General features: G+C 50.8%; 4 protein-coding genes across 17 annotated transcripts in view; 1 reads left to right on the forward strand and 3 right to left on the reverse strand.

Annotated features, from left to right (window-relative positions):
- The window catches only part of LOC120446622 (myosin light chain kinase, smooth muscle), a 41415-nt gene extending 25205 nt beyond the window's left edge, over positions 1–16210 (forward strand). For 6 of the 14 annotated variants that reach the window (XM_039627667.1, XM_039627672.2, XM_039627673.2 and 3 more), the window contains 20 exons: positions 179–889; positions 950–1693; positions 1820–2527; positions 2590–2762; positions 3092–3179; positions 3677–5000; positions 5063–5195; positions 6220–6388; positions 8134–8179; positions 8237–9108; positions 9164–9575; positions 9831–10203; positions 11576–11890; positions 12578–12852; positions 12914–13426; positions 13487–13828; positions 13887–13988; positions 14044–14221; positions 14353–15073; positions 15457–16210. In XM_039627667.1, the coding sequence (XP_039483601.1) occupies positions 179–889; positions 950–1693; positions 1820–2527; positions 2590–2762; positions 3092–3179; positions 3677–5000; positions 5063–5195; positions 6220–6388; positions 8134–8179; positions 8237–9108; positions 9164–9575; positions 9831–10203; positions 11576–11890; positions 12578–12852; positions 12914–13426; positions 13487–13828; positions 13887–13988; positions 14044–14221; positions 14353–15073; positions 15457–15860 (8603 nt within the window). In that variant the 3' untranslated portion in view covers positions 15861–16210. Of the gene's footprint in view, positions 1–178; positions 890–949; positions 1694–1819; positions 2528–2589; positions 2763–2898; positions 2948–3091; positions 3180–3338; positions 3581–3676; positions 5001–5062; positions 5196–6219; positions 6389–8133; positions 8180–8236; positions 9109–9163; positions 9576–9830; positions 10204–10992; positions 11143–11202; positions 11223–11575; positions 11891–12577; positions 12853–12913; positions 13427–13486; positions 13829–13886; positions 13989–14043; positions 14222–14352; positions 15074–15456 lie in introns of those variants that run through there. The other 8 variants (XM_039627669.2, XM_039627674.2, XM_039627678.2 and 5 more) reach the window with 8 other exon arrangements.
- On the reverse strand, positions 6390–7993 carry LOC120446624. Its single transcript, XM_039627684.2, has 3 exons — positions 7769–7993; positions 7498–7691; positions 6390–7440 (listed from the first exon to the last, which is right to left on the reverse strand). Exons 1-3 carry the CDS (start codon positions 7903–7905, stop codon positions 6410–6412), a joined length of 1362 nt encoding a protein of 453 aa, XP_039483618.1. The 5' UTR covers positions 7906–7993; the 3' UTR covers positions 6390–6409.
- LOC120446623 (probable cytochrome P450 4aa1) lies at positions 16148–20236 on the reverse strand. Its single transcript, XM_039627683.1, has 4 exons — positions 20037–20236; positions 17690–17873; positions 17249–17632; positions 16148–17188 (listed from the first exon to the last, which is right to left on the reverse strand). Exons 1-4 carry the CDS (start codon positions 20052–20054, stop codon positions 16242–16244), a joined length of 1533 nt encoding a protein of 510 aa, XP_039483617.1. The 5' UTR covers positions 20055–20236; the 3' UTR covers positions 16148–16241.
- Positions 18586–19185, reverse strand: LOC120446625 (cytochrome c oxidase subunit 6A1, mitochondrial). The gene has a single exon (XM_039627685.2). The coding sequence runs from the start codon at positions 19065–19067 to the stop codon at positions 18783–18785; it is 285 nt and encodes a 94-aa protein (XP_039483619.1). The 5' UTR covers positions 19068–19185; the 3' UTR covers positions 18586–18782.
- Positions 20237–20506: the final 270 nt, after the last annotated feature.

Consider the following 20506-nt stretch of genomic DNA (forward strand, 5'->3'; position numbering starts at 1 on the left):
GTCTAACTGAGTGCGTACAGGTGGATGTCTTTGTATCTATGAGCTAAGTGTATTCCTATTCGTAGTCCTAGAATTAAGTTAAGAGAACTAACAACCTTTTAAGCCTACTCCCTAAACCTTTAAAGTGCTTTGTCTTATGTGTCTACGGATTGTCTCTTTATCTATGTCCATGTTCCAGATGCATATCATTCCCAGGGTAACCAGCTCACATTGGAGTGCAAGGTATCTGGCAGTCCCAAGCCCCATATTTACTGGCAGAGGGATAATACCCTGCTGCCCGTTGAGGGCACCAAGTACCAGTACGAAGAGCAATGTGACGGCGTGAAACTACTGACCATTAACAACTTTGGCAGCAATGATTCCGGCCTGTATACGTGCTATGCGGAGAGTGAAAATGGCCAAATGAAGATCAGCAAATTCGTCCAGGCCTCTGATTATGTAAGAGAGCGCATTGCCGAGAAGAAACCGATTGACAAGGTCATCCAGGACATCAAACGGGATGAAGCCACAAGTGCCGCGGCAAACGACACTGCAGCCGCCAAGGCGAAGGCACGTGAGGCGAAGTTGCGACTGAATCTGGAGACCAGCTTGAAGACCATGACCATCGGAAGTGGTAACAAGGCGCAGCTCATCTGCTATGTGACTGGTATCATCGAGGATGTTCACTGGCTGAGGAACGATGAGCGGGTGACTAAGGATGCCCGCCATAAGATCTACAACATAAACGGAGCCATCAGCCTGGAAATCTACGATGCCCGGGTGGAGGACAGTGGTCACTACCGGTGCGTGGTGAAGAACAGCCGGCAGACTGTGGAAAGTGCTGGCCAGTTAAGTGTGCTGGATCAGTCCACTGGCAAATTGCCGGAAAGCTTCTCCAGCGGTATTATAGGTAACTATAAAAGCATCCTTGTGCTTACACCCTCTGACCTATTTAAATTTCGCCTTTTAGAATCGTACGACGACCAGCGTAATGAGATCGTGCTCAGTTGCCAGGTCATTGGACGTCCAAATGTCAGCTGGATGCGTGATGACCACTCCATATGCAACAACCGATACAGAACAGTGGAAGAACCAGGCGGCGTTAGAAAGCTGGTGATACGCAATCCCATATCCTCCGACTGCGGCATCTTCGCCTGCTATGCAGAGCACGAGGATAGGATTGACTCCACTAGCATCACCATCAAGGCGGCCGATCTCAAGCGCCTGATTAACGTCAGTCAGGAGGAGATTCCGAGCATTGGCGATCATGATAGCACGCCTTGGTCACGTAGCCAGTCGCATTTGAGTTCCGGCAGTCAGGTCAACGGCAATGGAGAACTTCATCGAGCCGGCGATCGTGTCCTACGCAGCGTGGGCAAGGGAAAACCACTGTTCCACACCCTTCTCCATGATCGCACTGTTTCGGAGGGCGCCAATCTCCGGCTGCTTTGCACCGTGTCCGGAGACGAGAACACCCACATCGAGTGGCTGAAGAACCACAAACCACTGCCCAGGGGCGACAATCGTTATCAGACCCTCTTCCTGAATGGAGAAGCTTCGTTGGAGATCTTCGCTGCGGTGGCCGATGACAGTGGCCACTATACCTGCTGTGCCTCGAACGATTTTGGCGAGAGTTTAAGCCATTCCCAGCTGCGGGTATACAAGCACTTCCAGGAAGCCCCATTGCCAAGTACTTTTACGCAGCCAATCCGAGGTATTACCCGTCTAAAATAATCGACGGAATCCATCTTTGCTTGTACATACTTAATGTTTTAACCGCTTCTGTTGGCCCCCAATTTAAAGTTAATGAAACCTACTTACTAATCCTTACCCTTTGCAGACACATATTCTCTCAACGAGAATGAGTTGGTTCTGGATTGCCGCGTACGTGGCCAGCCGCGTCCCGAAATCCAGTGGATCAAGGGCACGGAGCCCATCGAGGGCAACGAGAAGTACAAGCTAAGCGACCAGGCCGATGGCTATGCCAAGCTGGTCATTGTGAATCCCACAGAGAAGGATTCGGGCATCTATTGGTGTGTGGCCCGCAACGAGGGAGCGGAGAACAAGATCTCCCACCAGGTGGACTTCAAGGGACGCCAGCACTACTCGCTGGAGAAGACGCACGGATTCTTCCATCGCGATCCCAACAAGCCGCACTTCCTGCTTCCATTGGGCAACCAAACGGTCTGCAACGGCGGCACCGTGGCCATTTCCGCCCAATTCATGGAGACCAGCACACCCATCGAGGTCAAGTGGCTTCGCGATCGCCGGGTGGTGGATGGACCCAATGTCAAGGCCCTGGCCGATCGCGGCGTCTACACGCTGACCATCATGAATGCCGGTCCCGAGGTGGAGGGCACATACACCTGCCGCGCCTCCAATGCCTTTGGTCGCATCGAATCGAATGTCAACGTCGATGTGGCCGTGGGTGCTGAGAAGGATGAGCGTCCTCCGCTGTTCCTCTCGCGACCGGACACCGAAATGAAGATCGCCGTGGGTGATCCCTTCTCGCTGTCCTTCCGCATTGCCGGCGATCCGAAACCAAAGCGTAAGCGGCATATACCACCGATGGTGTGGAGTAACAGCTGATGTATGGTTCTTGTTTTGCAGTCACCTTCATGAAGGGCACGAAGGACATTACCCAGTCGGATCGGGTGAGCAAAGAGGTGTCCGATGACTACACAAGATTCTCAGTGCAGCAAGCCCAGATCTCCGATTCTGGCACTTACTTCGTGGTAGCCCGCAACAACTTTGGCACTGACAGGATATTCGTCACCGTGACGGTAGGCTGCGTGTCTATCTGTGTCTATATCTATGTCCTTTTGGGATCTATATATCCATCTATACTATACCTGTTGCTTGTGGCTGTCCCTCTTTCGCTTTCGCTCACTAACCACTGCAATTCTTTCTCTTTTCCAGATTAAAATACCCAAAAAGAAAGAAGAATAAAGCTTATTAATACAATTTATTTTGCAAATTTCGAACGCCTCCCTTCAACAGCACCGAAATACAATTACAATTATATCATACTTAGCCCTCAGTCTACTTTCCTGACTCTATGTGTTCACTCAATGCAATACACTATATATCGTTCTGACTACACAACTTATAGGTAAACCCGCGCGCCCGATCCGCCACGCCAACGCAACCACGCTGGGGCCTTCCCCTGGACAGTTATAGCGACACCTCGTACTTCAGAGGTAAGGATTGTATATTCCAACTGATCAGTTTCCTTGTGCCATGTGCAAAGTCCATGTTCATGTCCGTTGTGTTCCGTGTTATCCGTGGGATTGTCCTTTTCTGTCTATATGTGACACTAAAGACAAACGCCAATCCTCATTTGCAATCATCATTTGCAGATCGGTTCAACCGCCCCAACAAACCTCGAACTACAAAAGATATTTCCTGTGAGATCGTAGATACCCAGCACACAACCAATAACTATTCCTGTATTTATCTTTTGTTAGTATTTCTGAACGATTGACTTAATTACTTTTATTATCGTACCTACATATATAAATAATGTATTATATAAAGCACAGCAATCCAGCTTATACATTTACGTAGTGGAAACAAGAAAATAAAAAATATTTCTCCGGGGCGTAAAGACTTTTACTTGAGGTCACTCACTAGTATGCACTCCCATTCCCCACTTGAGCCTCATCCATTTACGAGTTTTCTGTCATCCATTCCTCAGATCCACCGGGTTGCATTTCCACCGAGCCACTGGTCGTGGATTCCGGACCCACCCACATCTCGTTGTCGTGGGGCAAGCCGGCTAGTGCCAACTCAGCTCCGGTGATGGCCTACAAGGTGGAGGCCTGGGTGGTGGGTCACGAGGGCGGTGCCTACTGGCGGGAGTTGGGTCTGACGCCCATCAACTCGTTCGACGCCTTCAACCTGAAGCCCAACGTTGAGTACCACTTCCGCGTGACGCCCAAGAACCGTTACGGCTGGGGACCCACCGTCCAGACCAGCAGTCCACTCCAAGTGGGCGGTGTCGAGTGCCTGCCGGAGTTCGTCAAGATCCTGCCGGGTCAGGCCAAGGCTCTGTTGGGCTCCTCCTTCACCCTGCAGTGCAACATGCGTGGCGCACCGAGGCCCCAGGTCAACTGGTTCAAGGACGGCATTCAGCTGAGCAGCAGCTCGGAACGCGTCAAGATCCGGCAGATCGGTTCCACCTGCGCCCTCACCATTGCCACCGTCAGCGAACTGGACTCGGGTCGTTACACCTGCGAGGCGACCAACTCGAAGGGCAGAGTTTCCACATTTGCCCGCCTCCAAGTCGTCTCCGATTCGAGAATCTACGAGGCGGACTCGCGTCTAAAGGAGATCGCCCATGGTCGCAATGTGGCGGATGTCGGTGACTCGCTGCCCATCTTCACCATGCGCCTAAGGGATCGACGCGTCCAGGTGACCTATCCGGTACGACTCACCTGCCAGATCGTGGGCTATCCTGTGCCAGAGATCTTGTGGTACAAGGACGATCAGCTCATCCACACGGATAAAAAGCATCTGATCAGCGCCGAGGGACAGTTCTTCACGCTGGAAATTGCTGCCACCACGCTGGACGACAGCGGTACCTACACTTGCCTGGCGAGGAACGAGCTGGGTTCCGTATCCTGTCACTGCACCCTGGTGGTGGACAAGGGCATTCGAGCATACATCTCGCCAGACTTCTATGTGCCCTTGGATCCCTTCTACATATTCCGCGAGGGTTCCGAAATCCGTCTGTCCACGAAGGTCGAGGCCTATCCAACCGTCGGTGTCACCTGGCACCGCAACGGGATGCGCCTGCGACCCAGTCGTCGCCTGACCGCCACCTTGGACTCCAATGGTTTTGTGGAGCTCATCATTGCCGAGGCCACGGTGCGGGATGCCGGAATCTATGTGTGCGTTGCATCCAACGTGGTGGGTAAGGTGGAGACCATCTGCCGCGTGGCCATTGAGGAGGAGGAGAACAAGGAGGTGGCGCCGCAGCGATCCCTGGAAATCCCCAGCATTAAGACTGATGATCTGCCGTGAGTGTTGCACCTAGTATTGCGTTTAGAAACCATCAATTGATGATTCATTTTCCCCTCAGTTATTCCAAGGAGCCCCTGTTTGTGGTCAAGCCCCGATCCAGCGAGGCGTACGAGGGTGACAACGTCATCATATTCTGCGAGGTGGTCGGCGATCCCAAGCCCGAAGTCGTTTGGCTGCGCGATTTTCTGAATGTGAGTATGAGTATGAGTATGTGGTGACGTATTGCGTGACCAGCTTGCACATGTTGCACATGCGCAGTTCGATGTCGGAATGAGTTAGTCAGTTGCATTCGCGGCGTCAGCAAATGTGGGTCGTTCCATCGCTACCTTCTCTCGATTCCAAACCCGTTGCCTTATCAGAGACTCAAGTTTAGGTGAACTAGCAACGTGGGCCCTACCGGCATCAGGAAGTTCGAATTTAATTTCCGCTCGAGCCAACTATAAATAGGCAACTCCCAGTGGGCCAGACAATTTAGTAGAACGTTTTTTCGAGTTGATACAGTTGCTCGCGCGGATAGAATTCGTTTTTGATTGATCCGCGAGCGCGAACAAAGTGTCCAAAACAAGCGGAGCATCGCATCCCTCTCAGAGGTAACCAGCCCAGTGGTAACCAGCCCGAGAATCCGATCCGCCCGCAAAGTGGCTACAGAGTGGCACGTGAAGAATAGAGTGCAGGGGTAGCAGCTGGCTCGGATTACGGACAAGTGCGTCATACTGAAACGGTGCGCGTTATACAAGACCACTGGCACTCAGACAGATCTTACAAATCCGATTCGCTGTCAAACGCTAATTCAAGTTCAACCCATATCAAATAACAGGCTTGTTCGCAACAAACAATTACGCGAGCCAAAAAGGAAACAAAAATAAAAAATATTATTAGCCACTGTCGCGCACGAAGTCAAACCAAGGAAGCGAGCAGGCAGGCAGGCAGGCAGTGAGGCAGGAGGAGTAGGAGGTCAGGGTGGGCAACGTATACCCATTACCAGTTTTCCTATTCGACAGTCTCGAAACTGAATTTTGTGCTTATATGGCCATAAGCTTAACACAATAATAACAACGGCGACCGAATCAGCGTCAACGGCATCGACATTTGTATAAAGACAGTCGTGATTCATGATCTGCGACAGCCGCACAAGTCCTTATAGTCAAAGCTCATCGCATACATGACCTTGAGTCATTCAGCCCACTGATCGCCACGTTTTTCTTTCGCCCGCAGCCGGAGTACTACAAGGACGCGCCCCACTTCCGGCGCATTGGAGACGGACCCGAGTACAGGCTGGAGATACCCAGCGCCAAGTTGGACTTCACCGGCACCTATTCCGTGATAGCCAGCAATTGCCATGGCGAGGCCAAGGCTGTAATATCGCTACAAATATTCGCCAAAGGTAAGCAGCACAATGCATTTATTAACTGGACTGGGGATAGATATTCAAGAGGCGGGGAAAGACCACGTCCCGCCAGAACTCTTCGGCCATGGTCAGCAAACTGCTAACGAATTCCGGATCCGCTTGTACCCAAACGTAGTGCAGAGCTCCGTTGCTTTCGAACGTTGGACTCAGCACGCAGTAAAGGGCCTTTTTTACATTTGCCGCAAACATCTGGATTTGTATTTGAGCCATGTACTTGGGTGCTATGGACTCGCGAGCCTCGAGGTACTTCTCAAAGTCCTCATCAGTCTTTGGCGATTTGATTTCGACAATGTGATCGTCCGTGATGCCATCGGGGGCAGCGCACAGGAAGGGGAAGCTCTCGTGCAGAATCAGACCGCATTCAATGTAGTTCTTGTTCTCCAGTTTCTCGGTCTGTTTCAATATGAATCGCTTGTGTTCCTTCTGTTGCACACGATCCGCATTGTTCTTGTCACGTCCTTTGCAAAACATCATATTGAAGATTTGATCGTCATCCTCGGGAGTTTTGCGGTTAATGATCATGTGCATCATGGAGCAGCGGATGCGCATGTACTGCACCTCCACCCACAGTCGCGTTTTGTATTTACTCCGTGTGGCATCATACAGGGTTTCAATAATTCCCGTCTGAGCCTGTGCCTCCATATGTGCCACATAGCTGGGTGGATCGACGACGTTGTACTCTGCTGCTCGGAGCAGCACATGGTGCACAAACATGGGCTCGAACTCATCGGTGGTCTCCACACATTGGCGGTAGAGCGCCGAATCCCTGCCACAGTTGGCCAGCTCCTCCAGAATGGTCTCAAGAAAAGCTTCTCCCTCGCTGGCACTCAGTTCCTTCGAGGTTAGTTCGCTCTCCATTCGCACCTCATCCTTGGGCATTAAATCACATATTCGAGTAGCAGTTGTCGGCTCCGGTTGCACCAGATTTTCCAGTTCATGGCCCCAAAACTCCACCACAGCCGAGAGATTTCGATCTGTGCTCTTGTTTAGCAGCCAAAAGGTGAAGGCCACGATGTGGGCACATGTGCCTGAAATGGGCTACAGATTAGTAACTAGACAATTGTGTCAAATGGAGTCGTCCTCACATGCTGCGGCGCACAGGCTGCATTGCCCGTCCATGATCATCCGCGCACTTTCAACGACCTTGAGCGCCACATTCGCGTGCGTTTCCGTGTTGGCGAAGTCGGTGGCGGAAAACACAAGTCCCTTCAGTTCGCAAACATCGCCATGTCTGCGCACTTGCACGTAATCCGTCAGGAGATCATTTTTATGCGTTGGTCTGCGGGCAGAAATTAAATATATTTAATTGAATACGCAAGGCATATACATACATATGTATATGCGAAAGGGACTCACATTTGTTTTGATTTCTCAGAGGCGCCGGATAGGAAAAAATTGTACACCATTCCGCTGGTGAGAGCAGGTATATTGTGTATGTCTGCTTTGCGGAAGCCGGGTTCCAGGTCCATGGGCACAATAATCATGCCCCTCATTTTATTTTAACCAGAATTTGGGCACAAAAAGTTGCAAAACCGATGCTGCGCTAAAAATAAACATTGGGCCACGATTGTTATCGATTATCGATACTAGAAATAGAAATACAACCAAGACCAAGATTAGCCAAGACACTTACCGCAACTGCTTGGCAAGCAGTCCAAAGGGCGCGAATTTCAAATATTTTCTTAGTCAAATTTGTAAGCATAATATCTTGTTTTCATCAGATATACTCAACAAAAGCCGCATGGATAAAGTGCACACGAGACATGGGTAAGTTCAGCCTTAATAATGTGGTAAAGTGTCATTAATATGTCAACAAATATTCAGCAACATCGAGACCCTTCCCCGATTCGTTCGCAACTTGCGAAACCTGCGCTGTTGCGATGGGGATGCGATATCGCTGGAATGCCATGTTGAGGCCGATCCAGAGCCATTTATTATCTGGGAAAAGGATGGGCATGTTGTGCCCAGCGATCGCGACTACGTAATGTCCTTCGATGGCACAAAGGCCACGCTGAGCATTCCTCGCGTGTATCCAGAGGATGAGGGCGAGTACACTTGCGTGGCCAAGAACTCGGTGGGCCGCAGTCTCTCCTCCGCCTGCATCATTGTGGATGTGCCCGAGGAGAAGGAGAATATGCTGAGCCGCCAGCTAGCGCGTCCCAGTGGCCTGCTCTCCGCCCACTCTACGCCTCGTTCCACGCCGAGATCGACTCCCGCCCGAAGTTTCTCTCCCCTGCGCCTGTCCTACCGCACCAGCAGCATCGATCTGTCCGCCGTGGCGGAGCGGAGACGTAGTGATGCCCGCAATGCCATCACGGCGCCCAAGTTTCTCGCCATTCCCTACAATCGCGTCGTCGAGGAGGGCGACAGTGTGCGCTTCCAGTGCGCCATCGCCGGACATCCCACGCCATGGGCGACGTGGGACAAGGATGGTCTGATTGTGACACCCACGCCGCGCATTGCCGTCAAGGAAATCGATGATCTTCGCATCATTGAGATCGATGAGGTGACCTTCGACGATGCCGGCCTGTATCGCGTCACGCTGGAAAACGATTTTGGGCGTATTGAGGCCACCGCTCGCTTGGACGTCATCCGCAGCTCCCGCTATTCCAAGTCGCCGTCGGTGCGCAGTGTGCGTGCCTCCTCCTCCCGCCGAAATGCCCATTTGTACAGGCGCATCATGGGTCCATCCACAGGTGGGTGGTGCTCCTTACCCACTTTATTTCTATATCTTAATCTTTAAATCCACAGCAATTGGCGGACGCATGGCTCTGGCAAGTGGCTATCGGGGCTCCTCGGTGCCCTCGGTGAGATTCTACCATAACGACGTGGAGCTGGAGGCCTCGGAACGAGTGCACATCCTGCTACAGGACTCAATGGCCCTGCTGGTCGTGGAGAATGTGACGCGCGAGGATGAAGGCCAGTACACCTGCATCATAAGCGGCGACCACGATCCCCTCATCAGTTCCACCACAGTCACCTTCCATGACCCGAATACGACGATTCCCAAGCGCCGTGCCGTCATCACGGAACCACTGCCCGAGATTACCAAATCGCTGGAGGGCGAGGTGATCGATCTGTGCTGCTCCATCGATTGCGACGAGCCCTACAGCTACGTATGGCTGCGAAATGGCGAAATTCTACCGGACAGCGATGAGTTCAAGTGAGTACCGAATGGCTAAAGGGAGTGGTTTCTTATCAGTAATAGCAGTTAAACATAAAGTGATTTAAACATAAAGCTGTAGTAATTTGTATTCATAATTATTTACTAAAACATTGCCATTTTGCTGAGTGTTTTATAAGCACCCAATTTCCAGCGATTAACTCGTATTGAATAACAAAAGCCAATGGGTTCCCTTTGTTTCCACCATAATGCAAACTATGCACATACTTATGGCACTTTCATTGCTCACTGCAGTTACATTGATCACGGCAATGGACGCCTCTGCCTGCGAATCAACGACGCCTTCGACATTGACTCCGGCACCTACAGCTGTCAGGTGTTTACATCCAGCGACATCAACGACTCCACCTCCGACTCCAATCCGAACTGCAACTCCATTTCCAGCGGATGCGATTGCAGCAGCAGCGGCGAACTGTGCGTCCTGGAGCGCGATCTCCGTGGCCAGGACGAGGAGTGCATCCAGCTGCTGAAGACGCCACTACCGGTGGTCTGCGCCGCCGGCGAGGAAGCCCTCTTCTACGCCCGTGTTTTCCCCTGCGACGCGGAAGCCGACTGGTATCTCAATGGGCAGCTTTTGGCCCAGGCGGATGACTCACTTAACATGACGGTGCGTATGCGTAATTAACGTAATACTCGTAAACTTCGCAACGGAATGTTTGGCCCCAAAAAAACCGAAACCGAAACGAAAGCAAAAACAGAGCTCTTCATTTTCAACTCTTGCCTTGCCGCAGGCTGCTTCTTCGCACTTTTGGCCGCGAAAACAATAATAATAATTGTGAACATATATATTTCGATGTATGTACATATCGACTCAAAAGTGTGAGAGCATGCTCATTTGCATAAGCCGCAAATGGGAGGGAGGAGGAGCTGCCAAAAGATGCGAGCTGCATGCCAACGATGTTGCTGCTGGGCAACCATTCGTTCATCGGCGCTCGAGCGGCGCACATCTCGTTGTCATCGGTTTCCCAGCAATCCAATATACATAGCTCCCCCCCATCCAGATGATTAGGAAATCAAAGAGCCCAGCTCAAACCAAATCAGAATCAGAATCGGAATCCCAATCGATCGGCACAGGGGCGTGACAAGATGTCACAGGTAGGCGATGGCGAGCCAAATGGATTGCCAGTATCAATATCGCTGGCGTTCGGTTTAAGCCCCCATAACTATTCCCATTTCCCATTTCAATACCCAATTCGATAAGGAACGCCGTTTGTGCTCCAATGAAAATGAGAGCGGGCGCGAAAGTGTCATTGTCACGATCACCCCGATCCCCCCGATACCCGCTTCGATCGCCCGTCGTCCGTCCGCTCATGGAATTCCGCTCGTGGCGTGGCTCCCATCCGTTCCCGCTGCTCGCTTAATTGTTGCGTGCCACGGAGAGCAGCGTTCAGTTCTAAAGCAACCTCAGTCCGCGTCACTAGCACCTTGCTCCGGACTCGGTTCGCCCGGATTCGTAGTCGGATTCGGATCTCGCCCCTCTCCAGACACTTGTGCACACAGTATATAATTGTTTACCCATGCGAGCGAGGTGTACACCGGGAGAAAAGTAACCAAATCGCGATGTTATGTGTTATTTCAGTGCAACGTGAATAACTAAATCATCAGCATAAAGTAGTTCCATTAAGTGTAAATTCTCTACCCTGATATTTACTATAACATAATCCAGAATATTGGATATTGGATATTATTTTAAACTTTCAACTTAATTAGCAACAAACGTAAATAGTTAATTAAACTAATTTAGCTTTTCAAAGTGTTTTAATATTATCCCTATAAAAAACTAAGAATTTATCAGAAGATTTCAATCAGCGATGTTTATGTTCCAATGAAATTGCAATTATTAAAGCTTTTGAGAATGCTCAATAATTTGGCTCACTTAAAGAGCAATAATTCCTTAATTGAAAAGTAATTATAGAACTAAGTGCTAGCATTTCCCTCAGTGTATGTGCAATTTTCAGCTAATTTTTCCATCCTTCCAGTTGGAGTCTTATCCAGAGAACGGCATTCGGCTGCTGCGCATGCGCGACGTGACCGCATCGAGGAGCGGCGAGATCTGTCTGCAGGTGAAGCATCCCCAGGCGGAGTCCCGTCGGATACCCGCCACCCGCACCTACACCAGCCTCCTGGTACTGCCCGCCATCCGGGGCAACAGCTCCTCCTCCTCCTCCTCGCTGGCGGCCAGAAGCTGCATTTCGACGCGCCCCGAGGACTGCACCGCCTTGATTGGTGGACATGTTCGGCTGAGCGTACGCTACGAGCCATTCCCGGGCACCCAGGTCATCTGGTACAAGGCGGTGAGTGGATGTTATTATCATATCCAATATATAAATAGCCATACAGCTCGAGCTCTAGGGCGGTGGTCGGCTTATGGTAACTGGTCCGGTTTCGAATCGGAGCGTGGTGTTGTGCAATCTTGACCCAATTTGGAGCTAGCAGGCAGACCAGAGGATTACGGATCCAAATGCCATATTCTTTATCTGCCATAAGCCCACTCGGCACCCCATCTCGATAGCCCACTGTCTCGCTTTGGGCATTTGGGCTAGGTCTCTCTTTACTGGGACTGTGTCACGATCAGTTTGCGGTGTTGTTCGCTTGGGTTCGCTGGGCCAGTTGGGTTGCTTGGATTGCTTGGATTGCTTGGGTGGCTTAGGGTGCTTCGATTGCTTCGATTGCCTAGACTGGCTACGTAATGGTTGCAAACCGCAAATGCTGGGCGAGTCGCACCAGCGAAGGTTGACTACATCCATACACGCGAAACAAATCACCTACCCAACTGAGCAATTCATCATACATATCTTTATCTTGAAGAGGACGCCGAATTTATCTTGTTTTCACACTGAAGACCAAGTAAACAAGGTGTTTATAGCTGCAATTATACTAGTTGTACTTTCAAGTTTTGGGGAACATAGTACGAATAGATGTATGCCATTTTCCCAGTGTAAGCCGTGCACTTCTCACACAAATCTCTCTGCGCTCCACAGTGCCATCCCATTGTTGAGGGCTCCAATGTGACGATCCGGACGACGAGCCAACAGTCGACGCTCTACATCACGGACATCTCGGCGGACGACAGTGGCAAGTATACGGTGGAGGTGATGAACGACTACGGCGTGGAGGCGGCCGCTGCCTCGGTGGCAGTGGAAGGTCCTCCGGAACCACCAAGTGGCCAGCCCAGCGTATCCCTCGGTCCAGATCGCGTGGCCGTCGCCTGGTGTGGTCCACCCTACGACGGTGGCTGTATGCTCACAGGTTTTATGTAAGTATCCTCACACTTAACTTACTCCCACGTATTGGTAATACAAGTCGCATGCCCACAGCATTGAGATGCAGACCATTGGGCAGGACGGCGATGAGGACAGCTGGCAGCTGGTGACCCGAGTGGTGGACAGCCTAGCGTACACGGTCAAGAACCTGCAGCCACAGATGCAGTATCGATTCCGAGTGCGTGCCGAGAATGTGCACGGACGCAGTGCACCCGGCCAGGCCAGCGAACTGGTACAGATAACCAATAGGCCACAGAGAACTGCATCAGATGCCAGCGATCATTTTGGACGGACGACGGTGAGCGTGCAGTCTGGTGGAGATTTCAAATCGCGTTTCGAGATCATCGAGGAGCTGGGCAAGGGGCGATTTGGCATCGTTTACAAGGTGCAGGAGCGCGGTCAGCCGGAGCAGCTGCTGGCCGCCAAGGTGATCAAGTGCATCAAGTCACAGGATCGGCAGAAGGTGCTCGAGGAGATCTCCATCATGCGCTCTCTGCAGCATCCCAAGCTCCTCCAGCTGGCTGCCTCCTTCGAAAGTCCCAGGGAGATTGTCATGGTGATGGAGTAGTAAGTATTACCATACATATCTTTGGAGGATAACCACTGACCAGTTTTCTGATTCCCCAGCATCACTGGCGGCGAATTATTCGAGCGTGTGGTGGCCGATGACTTCACCTTGACCGAAATGGACTGCATCCTGTTCCTGCGACAGGTGTGCGATGGTGTGGCCTACATGCACGGCCAGAGTGTGGTGCATCTCGATCTGAAGCCGGAGAACATTATGTGCCATACCCGCACCAGCCACCAGATCAAGATCATTGACTTTGGATTGGCCCAACGACTGGATACGAAAGCACCCGTCCGCGTTCTCTTCGGAACCCCAGAGTTCATACCACCGGAGATCATTAGCTACGAGCCCATAGGTTTTAAGTCCGACATGTGGAGCGTGGGCGTCATTTGCTACGTGCTGTGAGTGGGAGCATATGGAATATTCTCTCTGGGATCATTTATAACTTCATTCCTGTAGACTCTCGGGCCTGTCACCCTTCATGGGCGATACCGATGTGGAAACCTTCTCGAATATAACCAGAGCGGACTACGACTACGACGACGAGGCCTTTGACTGCGTGTAAGTTGCCATATCTTCACCTAACCCTCTTCAATCCTAAAACCATTTCACGCAGTTCGCAAGAGGCCAAGGACTTCATCTCGCAGTTACTGGTTCACCGCAAGGAGGAGCGCCTTACCGCCCAGCAATGCCTGGAGTCCAAGTGGCTGAGCCAGCGCCCAGACGATAATCTCAGCAACAACAAGATCTGCACGGACAAGCTGAAGAAGTTCATCATTCGGCGCAAGTGGCAGGTTAGTAAATGCTTCAAGCTCGCTGCTTCCCAAGATCCTAACTAAATGCTAAATCCTTACTGCTGCTACCTTTCTAACTCCGCCCGCTGCTGCCATCCGCTGCCATCCGCTGCTATTCGCTGCTAATCCAGAAAACCGGAAATGCCATCCGTGCACTTGGTCGCATGGCCAATCTGTCGGTGTCGCGAAGGAACTCTGCCATCGCCATGGGAGTGCTGAGCAGTCCAAGGCCTTCGATATCCGGTCTGGGCATGCTGACCGCCAGTGCCATCGGTGGTGGGACCAGCTCCCAGATGACATCCCTCCACGAGGAGGAGGACGACTTCAGCGGTGAGATGCCGCCTGTGGAGAAGCGCACCGTTCTCAAGCTGCGGGACAAGTCGCAGTGCAGTGAACGCAGTGACTCGGGCTACAGCGAGTGCTCCAATTGCAGTGGCGCCCAGGAGACGCTGCTCCTCTCGCTGGCCAAGTCCAAGCTGGAGGCGATAGCGAAGGCGAGCGCCTTGCCCACCGTTGTGCACGACGACACGGAGCTGTCTGGCCCCGTCACCCTGGAGCTGCCCACCAAGGGCGAGGCCATCATGCGTTCCGACTTCACCAACACCATCAAGATGCGCAAGAAGTCACTGGAGGACAGCGCTGCGCGGGAGAAACCAAAGTCCAAGCCCCAGGTCAAGCCCCTCTTGTGTGAGTCCAAGCTGAAGGTGTCCCAGCTGAAGGACAGGTTCCAGGTGTCACCTGCTCCTGCTTCTCCATCCGCATCCGCAATCGCATCCGCTGCTAACAAACCTCCGCTTGCCTTTGAGTCCTACAAAATAGCCAAGGTGGCGAGTGTGGGACGCATCAGTAGAAGTAACTTTTGCTCGTGACCCGAAACGGATCTTAAAGTGTTGCGAGGGTTCTAAAATTTTAAATTTTAAACATAACATAAATTAACAGAATACACTTGATAACTACTTTTCTAATAACAAACTAGTACAAACTGGTTAAGTAACTTAACTTTGCAATCAATCGATCTGTATAAATTTAACCAGCTTTCGGGCATAACAACTATTGAAACTATCAATCTAACGATATATTCATACGTGACAAGATGGTAACTAAAGATGAGATGAAGATAACCCAAGTTCTCCATATAACATCATGATCATAAGAAGCACTTTAAGATCCGTTTGAGGCTTACTCTTTAAAATTAAACATACCCACTAACTCCCCGATTGTTTTCCGCTTTGCAGCAGAGGAGTCGGGCAGAAGCGGTAGAGGCACCTGCTCCAGCATACCCAGTGGATCCTCGAAAGGCAAGCCACCCCAGGTGCGATCCATGCCCAGCTCTCCGCTGCCCCAGCGATCCGCGACGCCGACGCGGCTGATGAGCCAACGTGTCCGCGAGGCGGCCGAGCGTCTTGCCCAACAGCACACGGTGGCCAGTGCTCGGCGGCAGTTTGGCAATGGGAAGGGCACTGGATCTGGCACTGGAACTGGCACTGGCACTGGCACTGGCACTGGCAATGGTAATGGCAACAGCAATGGCAACAGTAATGGCAATGGTAATGGGAACACGGCGGAGACAAATCGCGAATCACGCGCGCGACGTCTCATCAACCGATTCAACAACGAAACGCAGCATATCACGTCCTAGATTAAGTCGGTTAAATGCCGACGAGCATAACTTTATTACAGATAAAGCAGATATATAGCATTGTTTAAGTAAAAAAAAGAAATATACCCCAGAGAAACTCTACGAAACACTCGAATATGAAGCGACTGCGACTGCGAATGCGAATGCGAGGCGACTGCGGATCCGAAAGCACCCACCCAGCATCCTGGATCGCGGATCCACAATCCACACCCACTCACAGTAGGATATATATGCAAGGACTCCCTCCGGTCAGAGGGAACTGTACTTAGGCTAGAGGAAGCTAAGTGTTTAAATTATTGTATCGATTTATATACATATTTACCATACTAATTAAAGTTAATGTAACGAAACGCAGGATCAGTTATCTTAGATCAATGGTAATCAATGTTCGGTTAACGGATGATCGCGCGCCTTGAGACGCACCCACAGTCCGCCGGAGGCTCTCAGTGTGATCCGGAAGGTGGCCGCAATGGTGGTCTTTCCGGATACCGGCAGCAGTTGGTAGCTTCGCAGCAGGCGCGACACTATGGTCTTGATCTCCATGATGGCGAATCGATTGCCAATGCAGTATCTAGGACCAGCGCTGAAGGGTATGAAGGCGTAGGGATGACGGTTCTCCGTGTTCTCTGGCGAAAAGCGCTCCGGCTGGAACTTCTCCGGATCGGGATAGATGTGGGCAAGACGATGGGTGGCATAGGGACAGATGAACACGTTGCTGCCGGCGGGCAATGTGTGTTTCGCCAGGCGAACCTCCTCGCCCAGTTTGCGGGCAATCAGTGGGACACTGGGATACAGACGCAGTGCCTCCTTGATGCACATCTCCATGTAACGCATCTCGTGCAGATCCGTCATCGTGGGTGCTCTGCTACTGTCCTCGAATATGCTCGCCAGCTCCTGGACACAGCGATCCTGGCACTCCGGATTCTGGGTGAGCAGAAAGAGCGTGAAGGCCACGGCGGCACCCACCGAATCCTGGCCAGCCAGCATGAAGGTACAGGCCTCGTTGACGATATCCTCCTCCGTGAAGTCCGGATTGCTCTCGGATATCTCGATCATGTGGTCCAGCAGACACTTCCTCTCGCTATTCCCATTATTATTGTTCTGGATTTGGCGACGTCGCTGGATCATTTTGCGGGTGAAGTCGTTGAGGCGCTTCTTCTGGTTGAGCTCATCGTTGGCCATCTTGGTCCAGTGGTAGATCCCGTCCAGCAGCAGCCAGGGATGGGTGAACCTTGCTGGCATCATGATCTTGCCCTGGCGGAACGGCGAGTCCTCCATCATGTCCACATCCTGGCCCCTCTTCTTGATCGGCACACCCAAAACGGCCTCTGCAAGTCGTTCGGGGGTTAAGTGAGGAAACATGGCTTGCTAATCCCCTAGAGACTCACCACTCAGTATGCCCAGTACGCAGTTGTTCACGTACTTGGCAATATTTATCTCTGTGCCCACGGCTTCGGCATCCAGGTTCTCGTACAACGACTGCGAGGCATCCACAAAGGTGTCAATGAACTTCTCCAGCAGATTGTGATGGAAGGCTGGCTGGATGAGGCGTCGATGGTTACTCCACTTGGTGCCACTGCTGGTGATCAGGCCATCACCCAAGAAATTGTGCATCAGCCGGTAGAAGAAGACCTTGTTGGTGTGCTTCTTGGACGAGAGTATCACCTGCAGATCCTCCGGCTCCAGGACGGCGAAAAAGGGAAAGAGGAGCACCCAGATGCGCACTAGAGATCCATAAAGATCAAAGGCCTTGCCGGCACAGCGACGCATCACTGTAAAATAAAGGATTAAAAGGATTCCTTGATTGATTATTTCTTATTGAATCTTACCATCCTTATCCGTGACCAGCATGCAGTTGCCCAGGAATGGCAGCGATGGCGGACCCGTGAGCCTCAGCGAGAGGAGCACCGATCTCAGGTACGCGTTCAGGGTGGCGTAGAATGTGTAGATGCTCAGGCTGATCACCAGCAGGATCAGGATCGAGCACAGCTCCGACTTGGTGGTGCGCTCCAGCTGTGGTGGTTGGTAAGGGTGGGGGTAAGAGCACAAAGTTGCATTAGGTCAAGTCGCGTGGATAATTGCACGCATAGGTCAATATTTGGATTGCTATCGAGAACCCAGTCACCAGGGCTCTTGAACGCACTTCATCAGCTACGCACTGGAGCCTAATTTACTGGGGATCTTGGAGCACTTAGGCATTCGAACTTGGATGCCGCGTGTCGCAAGTTTTCGGCAAACACACGTTATCGTAATCGCAACGAAAGTATAAGTTATGTATCTAACTGCGGTGTGAATTGCTTGGGCCAACACGGCGTATGGGCGATGCTATGCGATCTCAGATACAAGTACGTGTATCGTGTGTGTATCGTGTGTATCATGTGTGTGTATCCATAAGATCGATTAAAGCACCACACCGTGCTTATACGAGTATGTACGTGTGTGTACGTGTTGGTTTGCTTTGATTTTTGGCCCTCTCGAGTCGGTGTTTCGTGGTGCAACAGGTTACGATGAGCACAAAACATGACAAATGATGATCACCGGCCAAAAATCCAGGGACAGGCTTTTGTTGCCCAGTTCCCACACCAGCCTACGCCCCACTCCCTTACCCCCAATACCTGCAATACCCCAAAAACCCCATTGTTTGGTTCTGGACGAGAGTAAGAGCCACAACCATTAGCCAAATGCGACAGGTTTCAGGGCCAAGTGAGACCACCAGTTGACTGACTCAGATCTCAATGATTAATTTATTGCGGGCAAGGAATCGGCAAACGATCATATTGGTAATCCGAAAATCAATTTACCTCGATTGTTCTAAAGGCAGCCATCTACTTATTGAGAGCAGCGCGGAACTAGTGCGAATGATCTTACCATCAGTTGCTAGTAAAATAAGTTCAAAAGTAAAATAATGGAGATGGGGCGCTGCTAATCCTGCTCAGCCACCTCATCCTCGTAGCCATCGGGCAGAGCATTCACCTCGGCGTTGTGGAACAGACTGCGATTGCCATCGCCCCATGGGAATCGCTTGGTCCGACGCCTCAGGTACTCGTACTTGGCGAACGGCTCCCGCTCCACGTGCTTGTGTCCGGAGAAGGCGTTGGCGGCGCACAGGACGATGGCGGGCAGGGCCAGCAGGAAGGTCACCCGCTTCCACAGACCAGCGGTATTGGCGGGCATGTTGCCCATGTGCAAGATATCGAAGCTCGGCATGTATTCCCGCACGCACAATCACACAATTTGCTCTGATGCCTGGCCAGGTTTTTGGTTGATCAAACTGGGAATACTATTGATGTTCGAATCTGATCCGTAACACCCACGCCTGCTGCCACGCCGTAACTATTTGGCGTAATTAGGAACTCTCAAGGGGAGCCGAGCACAAGGTCCAACAACCCCAGTACCTCTGTTTAATCAGCCCAATACTCGTATTTGGCCAGAAACCGCTGAAGCGTCCAGAAGGCTTCCGCTCCACTCCAAGCGGCTGCTTCTATTTTTCCCCTTTATTTCTTATTACTTATTTTGTATTACTTATTACCTATTTTGTATTGCTTTTTTGGGCACGGCGCATCCAGCCAGGCTGCGAGGTGTGCAGAACCCGCGTGTTTGCTCGCCAATTGGCACTTGGCCACTAATAAATATACATCATGATTATTTCCCACTAATTCCATAAGTTATCATAATGGTCTTCCGAAACGAGAGGCTGCTCGTTGAGCTGCTCCTACTGCCCAAATCTAACGCTTTTAAAGTAATTCCGTTTAAAAGTGATTCAAATGCTGGCAAAGTGACCGAAAATGGTGAGTTAATCTAGTTAAACACTTGAGCTTAAAACTGCAGACTTCATACCATTTCTGGAAATTCATTGATAATTAAATAGGATAGCATAAATAAATAGGAAGTTACAAACCAAAAATATTTCACTTTAGTTCTGATCATAAAATTGACGATTATATTTTTACACACTTTCTAAAGTAATGTAAACATTTTTGATTTGAATCCTTTAAAATATGCACAAATCCTTCTTAGCTCTTTCAAAAATTCTTTCACTTTCAGATGATAAAATCGAAATCGTCAAAACTACCATTTACCATTTCACTAAACTATAATTTATTTAATTTATAAACTTTCATAGCATAAATCCTTTTTGATATTGCCAAATTGCGGGTAAATATTTGTATCACTCACCACTTTTTCCACAAACATTTTAGTCACGTATTTGTATTCCTTTCGTATAGTCAATAAATGTTGTATAGATCTTCAATCATGCACACAAGAGTCCTTGCCACAATCACTGGCCTAATCCACACATAGACCAGTTAGATTCACTTCGACTTGGGCTATATCCGTAATGAGGTCTTGTTGGCCAGAGTCACATCCGGCGACTGATGAGCTACGAGTGCGGGACCTCCGCCGGTTGGCGTCTATTTATAACCGATTTGGCCCGATCAAGCTCGGCTTGAACTCGCCGAAAAAGATGTACGTGCTACGTCGCTAGAGTCCCCGGATACCCGATACCCCGGCTATCCGCAAGATACCCGACCGAGTGTATCGAGTATACGTAGTAATTGCCAACTAGTCGGCACTCGAAGTGCTAAGTAGCTGAGAAGTGGAGGTGATGCTGGATGCTAGATGCTAGATGCTAGATGCTAGAAGCC

Source organism: Drosophila santomea, chromosome 2R (assembly GCF_016746245.2).
Source record: "Drosophila santomea strain STO CAGO 1482 chromosome 2R, Prin_Dsan_1.1, whole genome shotgun sequence".
NCBI classification, from domain to species: Eukaryota; Metazoa; Arthropoda; class Insecta; order Diptera; family Drosophilidae; genus Drosophila; species Drosophila santomea.